Genomic DNA, 15,291 nt, shown 5'->3' on the forward strand with positions numbered 1-15,291 from the left:
CTCAAAACCACAAATGTCAAACTCACAATGATGCTAATAAGAAAGTTGGGGGAAGTCAGTAGGATTCATTGTCTGGGAACCATGAATATCTAACAGATTTTCTGCCAATTCATCAAGTAGATGGATATGTGATATTTCATTGGATAAATAGAAACTTTGACCTGCTGGTGGCACTAAAGGAAAAGTCAGAGGACACTCATCCCAAGTCTTTGGAATTCAGGATTCGGGGACCATGAACAATTTTAATGTCAATCTATCCAATAATCGTTGAGCTATTTCACAATAAAACAAAAGATGTCAACCTCGTGTTGGTGCTAGAATAAAAATCAGGGGATCACCAAAGTCAGTAGGTTTCATGTCTCAAATTTCATGACTATCAATCCAATACTGTAGTTGAAAAATGTAAATTTGGACCAAAGACAAACATTGCATCCATAGAGCCATTCTTCATGACTGTGCACATGAATTACTACACTGTGTTTAATGTAAATGTAAACCAGGAGAACTTTCATCTCAGCTTGTAGGGGTCATAAATACAGTGGTTATGTCATAAACTGTGAGCTGTGTGGTAAACTAACAACAGTTCCACACAGGCTCTCATTCCAGCTCTCATACGCTAACACTCCTGTATATCATGTCAACCAAACCCACAGTCAACAAGCTTTATCTTCAGTCATATAGTCACATATTTTTTGTTAACTAACAAAAATAAACATTTCATAGCAAATGTCAGTCACTCTCATTATTCAAATATGTCACTGAACCAATGTTTGGATGAGGATAAAAAACCAAATACAGTGCCCAGACTACATGCAAGAGGATACTGTAAATAGAAAGTGGCTGTGAAATGAGGACAAGTTCCATGGCTGCCAATGTTTAGCTCCAATACAGGGGTTTGTTTGGGAAGTTGAATTGTGCTGGCAAATGTGGATGGAAAATAGAAGGGAAAATACATGTCCAATTGAATAATAAGGGGTTATGGTACAGATTACTTCGAGTGATGCCCTTGTGATCAAAACATTTTGCCTTCTTGATTAACTCAAAACTCCATAATGACACTGGACAAGTATTGTAAACGATTTCACCAATTCGACAACTCATTTTAAAGGTAGATTCATACAGTTTGAGTGATGTTGCATAACAGGGATAATACCTCACATCATTCTCCAGTTAACCAGCTCATACAAGCCTACAATTAAGGCTGTGTTGAGGAAACTGTTCTGCATACACTGCAGAAAAATCCTGGCTAAAGGCTTTCTAGAGACACACAGTCAAACCCGCAACTTGATTGAGCAACTGGGCTCAGCACATGTGATGTATCACTGCAGAATGGTTCAACTGTTTATGAAGCAAATGCGAAAAAACGGACCAGTGGGTAGCATTCAATGGTATCTAGCACTGAATGTTACACACTGGACATTTAAATGATTGGATTTAATTGAATAAATAAAGATATCAGTAACACTCCTGTCCTCACTCACCCATCCAGACTTCTCCAAACTGTCCTGCTCCAAGCCTGCGCTCCAGCTTCAGGGACTCACGGGGAATCTCCCACTCATCCTGCCACCAGGGCTTCTGCGGTGCCCTCGACTGGCAAGACTTTATCAGCTTTGTGCATAACCCATCTGATTCGCCTGGATGGCAGAGAAAAAGAGGTTTAAAATGATTCAGGTGAAGATCTCCACATTAATCAGTGATCTTGATTAATCTCCCCAAGAGGCTGTACACACGTGAGTGATGCTGGACAAGCTCCTTCAGCGAGTTAAAGGATATCTTGGCTGTGATGTAGAAGCCGCCATTGTCCATGTTGCGGATTCTGTAGTGCTTGACTCCTTCGCCAGTGTTGTGGTCCAAGTCCCTGACTGATAAGGAGAATGACCCTGGAACAAAAAGGAAGGATAATTGAATGTGAAAAGAAGCAGAATTGATCTCAAATATGTGAAAATCACAAATCAAATCAAATGTGTAACATTTTAACATTATTGAATCAATACTAGGTTCACTTCAGTAGTATAGGAGCCAAATGTATCAGCCTTGATGCCACTGACCTGATTTTGGTCTGCTTGACTGCTTTACAGTTTAAAGAGTGTTGATTTATGGCACACATCTAGTGGGGTTTGTGTTGCAATTCTAACACAAATAGTACATCTACAAGTCTCAACATTTTCAGCAGTAAAGCAAAACTGAAATTAAATAGACGAAGCGAGTTGGGAAACAGGATGGGGGTTTGTGGGAAATGGGTCCTATTTTAGAAACTCTGCCAGTAATAACAGGACTGAGTGAGAGAGGATCAAAGTCATTTTATACACTTTCCCATGCGCATTATTGTTTAAAAATGCTACCTTTGGCACCTTTAAGTGTAACAGACCATACTCATATATACTGCTGAGAAACAACCTTGTGAACTAGATGATTATGTGTAGACTAGACTGTATATGAGTCAAACTATGATAATCACTGCACCTGGGGTTGTCTCACTCTCTCGAATCAGGAAGGAGCCCACCGTATTCCCAGGAGCGAGGAGGAGCCTCATGGCTTCGTTTCTAGAAATGTTCTTAAAGAACCACCTGCAGCACAAACACACAACATGCTCACTCTTTGAGCTAACCACTTCCCTTCCCTCAGGGGCACAGCATGCATAATATGAAAATGGTGTTGAGGTTGTGTTAAGAGCAGTATCAGTATGTTTCCTGTATGACGTACGGTTCAGTCTCCATTGTGGTCATAGCGACAAAGTTGTGTGGGATGTAGCCTTGCTGGCCCGTGGTGAGAGACTCTGCCAAATACCACTCTGGATCCTCCCTGGATGTCAAAAGAGACAGCAATAATACAATTGAGTGAGTTTACATTATCTGTGATGCCTCAAAGCAAGTCCAGACTTTCTGGGATGAAGGGGTACACCTTCAGAAAGCAGTTTTAATTAGCACCCACAGGCAAAAGGGGTCTTTGCAATGTAAATGATTACTGCATAAAATGAACCGCATTCAATTTAGTAGGCGGGGAAATCTCATGTCTTACATATCAGCAGAAGAGACTGCAGAGAAAAGAAAGACATGCTCACTACAAGCTATATACAACCATTGAGGTGTATACGAGAAATAGTTCTCACTAAAATCTAAATATTTTCAAACCTATGTTGGCCAGGACCATAGTCAGGATGAAACAGTCCAAGTCTAAAAATTGTTGTCTAGCACCAAACCTAACCTTTTCTGACTAATTAAGAAAAAAATGGTTTATTCTTTTAACCGTTCAGTTACATTTTGTGTGCTACATCTCCCTATATGATGCTCAGTATGTTGAACACATTTCTTTGATATTAATTTAATATACTTAAGGTATTTTGCCCGAATTGCCCAAATTGAATCTACAAAATATTATAATCGATCCAAAAAAGAACAAAACAAAAACAAAACATGTTATATGTGTGTAATTGCAGAATGTAAACTCCTCTTCATGTCATTATAACCCCCAAAATGTATTTTTAGATATTTTACTGAGGACATGACCCTTTGGTCCTCAATGGTAACTACAGCCATGATTAAATGAAACTGGAGTTTCTCCATCAGAGTTTGCTAGACCACCAAATAAAACCAAATAAATCAGTCCTCTTTACATTTTCACATTTTATAAAGTCATCTTTTTCTTTCTCAAAAAAGTTAAATTAAGCTAAGTTGAATTTAAAACCCATTACATTTTTCCTAATAGCTAGTTATTCACATACTTTATAGATCAACAAATGCACTGCAGGTCTGTAAGCACAACATGTACCATTATTTCCCGTATTTATATGTGTTCAAGGTTTCTTCTGTCGAACCCACCATATAATTGTGCAGCGTAACGTTTTTGAGATTTTTGCCTTTATTCAATAGTTGACGGTAAGAGAAACAGGAAACACGGGGCAAGAGCAAGGGGGGTTGACGTGCAACGTGGAGTCCCCAGTACCTAGTCCCAAAGTTGAAAACTGTACATGATATGTGCTGTAGGTCACCATGAAGACCCAGGTTTCCTTTTTAGAGCTGTAATAATAGTTAACATAGCTAATAAAGATGCACAGGGGTTATCGTGCTGCATACATAGTGGTCCAACACACTTAAATGAGGTGTCAGGTGTCATGGGGGCGAGCGGATAGTACAAAAATTGCTATGGCTAATATTATTATAAATCTTTTGTTTTCCATACTTTACTATTTATTAATCAGCAGCTTACTTGTTGATGATCTTGAGTTTGTCTCCCTTCTCAAAGCCCAGGTCACCATCATGATTGGGTTCATAACTGTATATGGCCACCACAAGGTTGTCTGCAAGAGGAATAGTTTTAGTTAAATCAAACACAGATGAAATGCAATGGGGACAGTTTTTACTCATAAATATGGCTGTTTAAATAAGATAAAGGCTTATGTTATGTGCTGGTGTTTTAATTCTTGGCATCCTCGCCTAGTCCCCCGAGCAGCGTGAAATTTCTCATAGTTGCCCATTAGTGATGACATGACTGAGGATGAGTTGTACAGAATCTTAGTCAAATTAATTAGCCCAAACCACATTTCTCTTGTGTGAAAAATAAACATTTCCAGTTGGCTTTCATTTTGGGGGGTTTATTTTCTTTTGTTTCCTGTGATTACTGGAGTAACCATATTTTTTTCCAAAGAGAAATCAACACAAGGATCTTCAGCGGAAAGTGATCTTTTTTTTTTTTTTTTTTTTACTTCAAAACAGAAATATTAATAAACAATACAAATACAGATACAGGAAGACGATGTGGGACACGGGGGGATGTGAAGCCCCAGTGGCAGCAAATGTATAAAAAAATGATACAATGAGGTAAACAATTAAAATGTTGTCAAAAAATAAAAAAAGCCAATGGGGACATATAATCAGATAAGCAAGCATTTCAGACACATTATCTTTTAGGCAATAAAGTAAATAGGTAAATGGTAAATATTGTGTGGTCAAAATATTAAATACATACACTAGAGTGATTTAAGGAGTGAGTAATTAGGAAAACAAGGAGTAACAAGATGTGAAAGATACTATAAAATAAACTTCTATTTAATTTGGGGTAAAGGAAAAAATACAAAGCTTTTTCCAAATGTTTTTTAATAATATTTCCTTATGTATTCAATCATATTTTCAATAACACTCTGCCTGAAACATATTTATCACGCACTCAATATTTACTTAATATCATATGTTTGTACATTGTACTTAAATAGTACCTAATACTGTCTTTTGTATAATTTTACTATGGCTACTTCGGTATGCTCTGTACTGTATATATATATCATCTATTGCATTTCCCGGAGTCCCGGAAGAAAGATCTCCTCTGTTGCCTTTCTTACCCCATTAAAAGGTTGTCAAATGTTGACTTGACTCACCATACAACATACAAAGGACACACACAAACACACAGAGTAAATATATATATATATATATATCTTGTCACCTGGTAACGGAGATGTAGGAGGTGAATGCTGTGATGGGTATGGAATCAGCTGCTCTGTGTACTGGTGACAGAAAAACAAGATTAGACTTGCATTTTAAATTCAGCTTTCCGAAGAACAATAAAATATTCATGGGGTTAAACAATGCACTATCACATATCATATTCACAGTAAACACGGTCTACATTTCTGGTTTAGTACACAGATCTTGTTGGTTGGTTTTGGTTTTTCTCCCAGACAAAATATCTCAAAGTATTGTGAGACACAGGTGTTTTTCTCCTTTATTTCTAATCTAATGGGACATCTAGCTCAGAGGAAACAAACAACATTGAGAGAATAATTGCGCTCCCATTTAATCACACACACAAAAGACAACTTCCCTCGAAGTTATGTAAGTTATAAAACTTTTTCTGGACTCAAACAAACAATAGTGGATTGTACTGTATAATTTAATTGTAATGGTTATATCATCTACACATAATGTTCTCACCTTCACACTTGTACTGCACTGCTGTCAAATTATGTGTCCTCCAAGTGGTCACTCACATTCAACCACACAGACAACCAAAACCCATTCACAAAAAGCTCTTACACACAGACACTCAACCATACACTACAATGTACAAGGTATATATGTGCGTACAATAGGAAAAAAAACATAAATACATGGCGGCACATACAAGATGTACGTAGACACTTACTGGATTACATGACTGGGGGGGTATGGGACAGTTGCAGTGTTCACAGATCTCATCCAAGTTCTCGATCCAGTCGCTGTCTGAATAGTCCGAACTGCAGTTACATCCCATCTTTCCTAGAGATTTGAATACTCATTTGTTAATGGCATAAATTCTCCAATGAAAGTGTTTTCTTTTTGGCCGACATCTTAGACAGCTATGGTGCCCCCAGATAAATGTGTCTCATATCAATCCAAGACAGTATTCAAGTCTCATGCGCTGCATTTTGATTTATGGACACTTAAAAAAAGTTATTTTCAAAAAGACACAACAAAACAAAACACGAAATGTTTACGTTTCAGAAAACTGTTTTAATCGGATGTGACTATGGGCCTCGCTTCAAAATGGAGGCTCTGTGATGAATCAGGGTGGAAACTAACAGGCCAACACCACTAAATGCTTCCATTTTAGACACTCTTTCGACACCATATAAACACGCACACAATAGTCAAATAAAATCACATCCAGAACTGCAACAGACTAAATTGTTACCACTTATTGCAAATAACACGCCTTTAAATGTTCTAATTCTCATTCAGACTTGAATAGCAGGCTCTACAAATACTAATCTCGTATAATCCAACGTCTGCACGTGTTTTGTATTGTGTTTTGCACTGGTGCCCTGTGTGAGCTGGCTTTCTCAAGCTCACTTGGCTCCCTTTGGACCACTCATGGAACAGGGTCAGTGGGCTAATCGCAGCAGCCGTCTGTCCCAAAGGCTCAGAGCCGTGAGAAAAATCTGGAGAGGCCTGACCCAGCAGTAACAACACACCACTGTACTGAGACCCCAAGGAGCGAATCACAGGGAGATCACCAGGGCATTTTTTTTTTTGAATGATCAGCACTCCTACGCTTGCTGGCCAGAACTCAGGGAGTCATACAAACAAAGTCAGCATTTTCCATTGAGGGGTTACCCTCTGCTTTTTATGATCTGCAGCTGAAGGCCTTTCTGACCAATACTGAAGATAGTTATTGTTTGTAAAGCATTATTGGTATGTAGATGGTAAGTGAGGTCTGTAAGAACTAACTCACTGGCACTGTTAGTGAAGCTGTGTGGACTAATAAACTATATCTTTTCAGAAGACATTGGGAACACCATAAACTGAGAAACATTTACACATAGATTTTCTTGCTGTTGCATCAGTCTCCCAGGAGCCATTAAACATTTCACATTCAAATTTTGTTTTTGCACTTCACATCCAGTCAACACCTTCATTATCTCTCGCATATAGAAACGTTTGTGTGACAGCTAGGAATTTACAAACACATAAATGGTTTACATTAATATTCCATTTTAATAGTATCTTACTAAATTGATTGATTAGGTACAGTGCATATTTTATGTGGTCAAATCGTCTTTGTAATACTGATTTTTATCTACAGTGACGATAACACAACCTGTATCTGAATATGTTTTGTTACTACCTTTAGGTCAAATTATACGACGCAAATGGAAGCAAAAACGGGATTTTAGCTAACTTGCCTTTACTTCTGGGTGTGGTAATTATTCTTCTCTATACATCAGTTTTTAAAGTTCAATATGGTATTAAAAAAAGGTAAAAGATCAAACCCTCTACCAACTCTAAACAATCCCTCTGATTTACATAACAATTATGATATAACACAAATGATAATTACAGGGAAATTATCATGTTTGGGTGCCTAAGTCATAGTCGTTTCTTTCTCTATATTCAACTATGTAACTCTGATAGAATCACAAGTTTGAAACTTACCTCTTGAAATATGAAATGTCTCTTCAAGCGTCCAGTAATATCAGATTTCAAATGCCGCCATAGAGATATTGTTTGTTAAATAGTTATTTTTCTAAAAAAAGATTTCAGCAGTCTTTGAGTTTTTCGCCACAGTAGCCTGGGTGTGAAGATGTCATCATCCGTTTCTCTTATAACTCAATGCAAGGAGTGCTGATGTGTGTCTGTACACACGCACACACTAACACACAGTTTAGAAGCGTGAAGGAGAGCGAGACAGAGAGTTTCCTGTCGTTGAAAGGTTGAGGGTTGCTCTGCATGCTTCTAACAGGTGCTTCATCATGCAGCTGTGTGAGCAGGGGAAACGTTATAGGCTCCATGGTAAAGGGGTCAGGACAGCACCTCTCCCAAAGTGGGAGCCAAGATGTGAATTTTCCAATACAGTTTAAAAAAGTAAGGGCATGGCAGGCTGCAAGACAGTTGTTAAGTTATATTTGTGTACGTTTGTGCTACTTTTGTGTATAACATCTGTCAGTCTGTGACCTTTAAGGTGAGAAAAACCATCAATGTAAGGTTGAGGTGGTGGTCTTGGGTTGTTCAATACAACTTACCCAGCAAGATAAGATATATGATATAGGATTATAAATAACATCAGATTTATTTTAGCAGTACTATCAGTAATTAGAACTTATTACATTACCGGTAATGCCACACATAAGACCATTTTGGCGATTTGGGACACTTGTTTCCTGTTTAGTGGTTTCAGGCCTCTTAGTTTAGTATCAAGACAACAGGACAACATGGCTATTTATGTTAGTCACACATGTGGTTAGGGTCTTTTCTGTTTGCGGCCAGCAATTTAAAAATAGACTTTGTCCTCGCTTTTTAAAACTCAGTCTAAAAATAGACTAAATTAGTCACACAAATAAAAATATTGACAAAATTAAAAACCAAGCAAATGTCAATCAGTGAGTGACCCTCTTATGAATCATCATAACCAAAGCTCTTTGATGAATAGGCGTCACAGCATGGTCAGATTTAGTCCTGAGAGCAGACGTGAATTGTGTCTCGGATTGCTAACGCACTGTAAAAGACTGTGCTGTTGCGTTTTGTACCTTTCAGAAAACTCTGCTGCGGGCCACATCTCCTCTCTTGTGGTGAACGGCTGCTGCTACAGAGCATGCACTGGCAGGAAGTCAGTCCAAACATTACAGGAAGTGCACAGAAATATGTACTTAGAAGACTGCCACAGCATAGATTAAGTGTCACTTGCGATAAAACCACCTCAGCGCACTCTTTTTCCGTTAAAGTATATAACCGAGACCTAGGAGGATGGGTGAAGTAGTTTCACTGTTTTGATTGTGATTGTGTGCTACAGAGCCTTTTACAACTAAAAAGATGCATATGCACGTACGTTGTATTCAATCTGTTTCTGAAGGCAGAATCTTAACACACACAAATTCCTCATTAATATGATGATATAATATCATGGATCATCTTGCAGTACCTAAAAGAGCCTCACCATCTTTGGATATCAGCTTTATGGCAGGCCCTATGAGCCTTTAAGGGTATTCCTAGTTTCCCCTCGACCACAGTTGTCGCTACTTCCAATTGTGGTTGGAAATCACATTCTGTTACGCAACTGAATGGAGATACTATCAATATGCAGAAAGTTTTCCAACCCTCCTCCAGCCCGCTCTACGATGCAGGTGCCGGCCTCTTTGATGTGAGCGAGCGCTGCTTTTCTTTTGCTGCTGATGCTTACCAATGTACACTTCAATACAGACTTCACCTAATTCAAACATAATCTGTTTTTCAGGCTTGTTTAGTTTCAAAACAAACTGTATGCTTTATTTACACTCTAAAATCAACTTCTGCTCATATGATGACATGCGGTATGATTATACGGGGGAAAGGTCAAGGGAAACTATCTGCAGGGCACAGCTGAGTGGCATGAGAAAGCTTTATTGTAATAGCATTCACTAAAGAATCCGGCCTGAAGGTACAATACCTCGGCCTCTGTGCATTTGCCATATGATATTCATTTCCACTATTGAGGTCATCCTGTCCTGAAGTATGCCGCATTTATGTTCATTTCAGCAGTCCTAGTTTTGCTCTCATTTCACACAGTGACCGCGCTCTGCCTAGCCATATTTGGTTTCTTGTTTGATTAATTATGTCCAACAATGTCTGTGGTTCTGCACGTCCCTCAGGGCCCCTTTCATATGTTTGGATATTACACCGGTTCATTAATGTCTCGCGGAAGGAAAGAAGAGACTATTGTGCAGAATGGCTTTAAGACCAAGGATGGATGATGGGGATGGATCTGATTGAGCATGTGGTATGTAAAATCTCTGTTCTAAATATGTAATAACAAATATTTTCAATGTTAATAAAATTTTATTTACAAGAGCCATAGATATGGTAAAATCTCTTTAATGTTGTGTTTTATGTGCAACAGAAAATATCCATTTACAGTTTAAGGCATTTTGCTTTTGTACTCATTTGTCAGATACATTTATATTACAGTAACAATCTGCATAAAAAGATAATAATCTTTTTTTTTTTTACATTTAACACAGTTACAACCAATGTCAAATATCACTCAACAAAAATATTTGATTCTTCCTACTTGCTGTTACTAATAATATTAAGCTATATAATAAACAATTTAACTTGCCCACTGAGCGTCAGAATACACTTGGTCACTGTCCAGCCATATTTAGTTTCCATTCCATGCTCCGCAGCATCTGGACATGGTAATGGAAAACAAAATGCATTAGGCATAGCCTCCTGGGTGCTGTCACCACAGTGGTGAGGCTATGGAGATATTTTTGGTTTGTGAAGAAGAGGTGTAAAAATGCTGCCGTGTGACCTCCCACTTCCTCTGAGGATTCTGGTGGAGTCAGTGTCCCAATGAAGGCTTCCACAGCTGGAATAAGTTGCCGTATTAAAGGACTCTAGTATACTTGTAAGTGCTGCTTAACATTTTCTTTATCTAACCACACTTTACCAGATCAGACATGCCACCTTCATACTTTTTTATTTCAGTCAACTCCACAAAAGCATTTACTAGTAAGGTAAATAAAATAAAGCAATGTCTAATTGCTACCCCTCGTCACTGGACGTAACCAGTTCAACTAGAGGTCTCACAACCTCTCAGACTTATCTTGCAACCCCTTGATTAGGAACCCTTGATAAAGTAACCTGACCTGTCTATCTGTCTGAAAAGCTCCCTACTGTACCTGACCTTGAAGCTCCTCAAAACTCTGTCTTCTATTCTGAAGTTTTCTTATTTTTTATGACAATTTTTCAGTAAGTCAGCATTACTCTCCCTGTGGCTGATTTCCCCTTCGTTTTTTTGATACTAAATCACTGGGTCAAAGATGATGAACATAATGCCCATACCTGCCTTTTATGTTTAAGCTTAGCTCTTATTCTTGATCTACTGTGATGAACATTGCACTGTGCAAAGAGCAGCCAACAGTAGAGCAGCCCTGGCTCCATCCAGCAGGAGGGTGTGTTGGTATTAGGGGTGTGTGCCTCTACAGGTCGGCACACTGAGGCTTCCTCATGCCTGTCAAGCCAAGGTGCACATCAAAGGAGTCATTTTTATTTCCACCCAGGGCACCAATAACTGTCAATCACTCTTCACTCTAGTGCCAAAACACCTCCTGAGGAGGATATAAGCCTAATAATATACCAACACAAACACACAGGGGAGGCGTTGGGAACATCTTCCGCAACATGAACAAAGGTGGAGGTTTTAACACAGTGAGAAACGTCTGGAGTTGATGTTCATCTTGGTGAGGCCGAGGTGTTTGAGTGGGGTGGACAGAGCGAAGGCAGCCTTCATGGGGATGTCACACAGCAGGTCCGACTCCTCGCCGCACTCCTCCAGCTCATACGTTGCATCATCCAGCATCTCCTTGTGGCGGTCGCAAACCTGCTCCACTTTCAGCCTGTGGATCTCCCCACGCAGGCGGATCAGCTGACGGGCCAGACGGTTGTCCTGGACCTGCATCTCCCTCTGAGGAAAGAGAAGGGATGAGGGATTGAAGGGTGGGGTTAGTAATGAGGGTTGGAGAGGAGTGATCATCAGTGTGAGATATGTGGACGTTTGGATTTGGATGGTTTTTTATCATAGTTTAAATCTTCTTATCAAGGTGTGTAAATCACTGGTATTATGTGATAGCTATATGGGCTGCAGCCTGAGATCGTGAGAAACACAGACATCACATTGTTTGACAAACTGTTTGTTTAGGATGTGAGGACTGCATGAAGTTAGTCCTGCCATTGACTGATTTCAGTCATGCATTCATGTAGAGCAGCTCACTGACACCTGGATAGGTCGCTATCTACCTGAGAGGTGAAGTAGGAAACTAGATGTGTGTGGATTTGCGTTATTGACTTTCATTTTCAGTATAATAGATCTTTGGGTAAAATAAAATCACTCACCAGCTCTTTTCTCAGAAACTCCAAAGCATCATCAATAGTTTCAAAGCCACAGATATTGCGCACAACCACTTCTGAGCTCGCGCTCCTCTGAGTTGCAGGAAGGGAAACGACTTGTTCTCCAGAGTCCGGACTGTGTGCTTCGTAACTCTCAGTCCACGGTCGGTTCTGTACGCGCTCCTGCCACTCCAGATACGAGGGTCTGCGAGTCTGTAACTTCAGCTTCTCTGTAAGTGCCTTCACGCTGTCCAGGTCCTCCGTGTCTCCCTCCGAGGACTCATCTCCAAACGCTTTAAAATCCATTGGCGCACTGATGAATGCGGTCTTTGGGAATTCGCTTTGTGGATTGGCAGCTTGGCGATTGGAGCGCAACAGGTCCTCACCTCCTTTATATGGAGATAAGAAGTAGTGACCGCCCATGCTGCAGCGGACACAGAGGCTGGATCATTCGTAGGCTTTTTTTTTCACGAAAGTAAGACAGAAATGAAGAAAGAGTACAGGCTTAGCCACAAATACGAAATAAAGTTGTTTTTTGATTTTTTAATCAAGTGTGTTCCACCATCTGTAGGCTACTTTTTTTTGTCACAAATCCAGTGGTGTTACACTATAATTTTAATGTAATGTACTTACCTGAGTATTACTTAGGCCTACTTGTGGTGGAACAAGTCTTCATACTTTTCTTAAGTAAACGTAATATTATAAAATTACAAAATACTTAATTTATTACAAGTAAAAATTCTGCATTCAAAATCTTGCTTAAGTGACAATAAAGTACTATCCGCCAAACTTAAAAGTGAAATATAATGCATGAAAATGGTCACTGTGAGTGTTACCAAATATTACTGTCTCATATATTACTGATGCATTAACGTGTAATGAGCATTTCAGTGTTTGCCTGGTCGATGTAGAGCTGTTTTCAGCGACTATATTCCTGGTATTACAGTGACTTGTATTTTAATTCTGCAATCAGGGAAAACATAAAATAAATTAAAATGTATTTCTCTCTGAATATCTATGCAGGCAAAGTATAAAATAGCATGAAATAAAAAGAAGTACAATACATCAGTAAATGTACTTACTTATTCCATCACTGTAAATATTGTACTTTCTCCAAGGGGCATATTTATCTGCTTTAGTTATTAGCACTAGTTCTTTTGCGAATAAATGTTACACAGGCCTACAAAACTGATCAACGTACACAACACGATGCGCAATAAACCACAAAAAGTACAATTTTTTGTTTTTTTTTATGTTTTCATGCTTTTTATACTATTTTATAAAGCCCCACCTCGACCGGCTGCAACATGCAAATGTTGCTTGCACTCAATGTGCAAAACCAATACAATAACACATCCTAATATTTGCTATAGACTATATAATATAATACTTTGAGAGGAGAATTTTACTTTTATAGTTGCAAATGATATGCAGCATACGATTACTAAGTAAACTATTGAATGTAGAGCCTTTACTTGCAGTTTAATATTGATACATTGTGGTAGTACTACTTCTGTTTAAGCTTCAGTAATAAAGTCAAACACTTCCTCCATAACCGCACTAAAGAAATGTTGTCAGACGTGATTTAGACCACCGGTATCTACGTTTGACTGTGGCGCCATCTAGTGGTCATCCAGCATAGAACAAGCGCATCGCTGCTGCTGCTTCCTTTCTCGCCCCTCTCAACCACGCACAGAAACTTTTACCAGCAATATGTGACACATCTCAGTGCTGCTGTTTCTCAGGAAACAGTGCACTTCCGTCTTCTGCCTCCTCAAGCAGCACGTTTCCATTTCCAGAGTGGTCACACGCTCAGCCACCTGTGCGTGAGACGGTGTGTGTGTCTGCGCTGGAGCCTGACAACGTTCACCAAAAAATCAATCTATTTATAGACTCCTTATCGTCAAACAAACAGGGCACATCTGCAGTGCTACCCAACACAGTGAGTGAAGAGAAGGAGGGAATTTGCTTTCATTTTCTCCACCAGAGAGGCGAGGGAGTGATTTGAAGTGGCCAGGAGAAGAAGTTCGGCAGCCCGGGGGAGTTTTTTTTGGTCTGTGGCGGGGGAGCTGATGGAGTTTTCTGAGCACATCAAGACCGCCAATGTGGAGGATGTTGTTCTCCGACAGCCGCTGCACCCTCCGAGCAGAGGCACCCTGTGCATCACCGGCCACCACCTGCTCTTCTCGGACAGGGAGGAGGGCAGCTCCCGGCAGGTTCTGCTGCTCCTCAGGAACATCGATGCTATTGAGAAGAGGTGAGGAGGTGCAGCAATATACATCAGTTCCAGTGGTTCAGTTGAGATTGACAGAATTAAATATTAAATGAAGCTGTAAAAATCAACAGTAAAAGTAAAAGTTCAATTAAGAGCCTTAATGATGTGTTCGATTGCTTAAAAATACTAATTACAGCACTCAATAAGGGGTTTATGGATCTTTTTTAGCACTTAGATTCTAATTACAAACCATGGTCAAACAAATAATTACACTAATCAACATGACTAATCAACACCAAAGCAATCACTGAGTGCTCCAATGTCTAATTAATGTCTAATTAATGTCTAATTCCATTATTCCTCAAATCTTTTTAACCAGTGTGGAAAACCTTTTGGCCTATTCTGGCCTCTTCTCTAATGCAGGCCGCAGTGAAAGGTTGGACATCATTTGTGTTGCCATGTGTCTGCTGTGTGCTGCTCTTATTGCCCACAGTGCTGCTGAAATAGGACATTTGCTAACCCGATTACAGCAAGTCTGTTTTCTCATTAACCTTCACACACACACACACACACACACACACACACTGAGTTGTGTTTCTGCTTGCTACTAACAGCTTGTTCTTAACTTTGCTGAAACCATTTGATATATTTTTGGCCAGCAACAGCAACCAGCAAGTAGGGGTTGCACACCCATTTATCAGCAAGAGAAGCCCCTCCCATACACACACACAGGCACACACA

At 39.5% G+C, this 15,291-nt stretch overlaps 3 protein-coding genes across 5 annotated transcripts in view; 1 reads left to right on the forward strand and 2 right to left on the reverse strand.

Moving 5' to 3' along the window:
* The window catches only part of lck (LCK proto-oncogene, Src family tyrosine kinase), a 15,321-nt gene extending 7,164 nt beyond the window's left edge, over positions 1–8,157 (reverse strand). The window contains exons 1-8 of one of the 2 annotated variants that reach the window (XM_035674712.1): positions 7,908–8,157; positions 6,139–6,251; positions 5,440–5,500; positions 4,207–4,297; positions 2,704–2,802; positions 2,464–2,567; positions 1,731–1,880; positions 1,482–1,634 (exon numbers count right to left, since the gene is read on the reverse strand). In XM_035674712.1, coding sequence (XP_035530605.1) covers positions 1,482–1,634; positions 1,731–1,880; positions 2,464–2,567; positions 2,704–2,802; positions 4,207–4,297; positions 5,440–5,500; positions 6,139–6,246 — 766 coding nt within the window. In that variant the 5' untranslated portion in view covers positions 6,247–6,251; positions 7,908–8,157. Of the gene's footprint in view, positions 1–1,481; positions 1,635–1,730; positions 1,881–2,463; positions 2,568–2,703; positions 2,803–4,206; positions 4,298–5,439; positions 5,501–6,138; positions 6,252–7,907 lie in introns of those variants that run through there. The other variant, XM_035674713.1, reaches the window with a different exon arrangement.
* Positions 8,158–10,303: 2,146 nt separating this feature from the next.
* fam167b (family with sequence similarity 167 member B) lies at positions 10,304–12,784 on the reverse strand. The gene is made up of 2 exons (XM_035674633.1): positions 12,342–12,784; positions 10,304–11,913 (listed from the first exon to the last, which is right to left on the reverse strand). The coding sequence occupies exons 1-2, from the start codon at positions 12,756–12,758 to the stop codon at positions 11,650–11,652; spliced, it is 681 nt and encodes a 226-aa protein (XP_035530526.1). The 5' UTR covers positions 12,759–12,784; the 3' UTR covers positions 10,304–11,649.
* A 955-nt stretch (positions 12,785–13,739) lies between these two features.
* Positions 13,740–15,291, forward strand: part of zgc:154055 (uncharacterized protein LOC556036 homolog) — a 6,884-nt gene continuing 5,332 nt past the window's right edge. Inside the window, exons 1-2 of one of the 2 annotated variants that reach the window (XM_035674630.1) lie at positions 13,740–14,592; positions 14,930–14,986. In XM_035674630.1, coding sequence (XP_035530523.1) covers positions 14,408–14,592; positions 14,930–14,986 — 242 coding nt within the window. In that variant the 5' untranslated portion in view covers positions 13,740–14,407. The remainder of the gene's footprint in view (positions 14,593–14,929; positions 14,987–15,291) is intronic. The other variant, XM_035674631.1, reaches the window with a different exon arrangement.

This window comes from Morone saxatilis, unplaced genomic scaffold (assembly GCF_004916995.1).
Source record: "Morone saxatilis isolate NCDOM2014 unplaced genomic scaffold, NCSU_SB_2.0 Contig3, whole genome shotgun sequence".
Classification (NCBI taxonomy): domain Eukaryota; kingdom Metazoa; phylum Chordata; class Actinopteri; family Moronidae; genus Morone; species Morone saxatilis.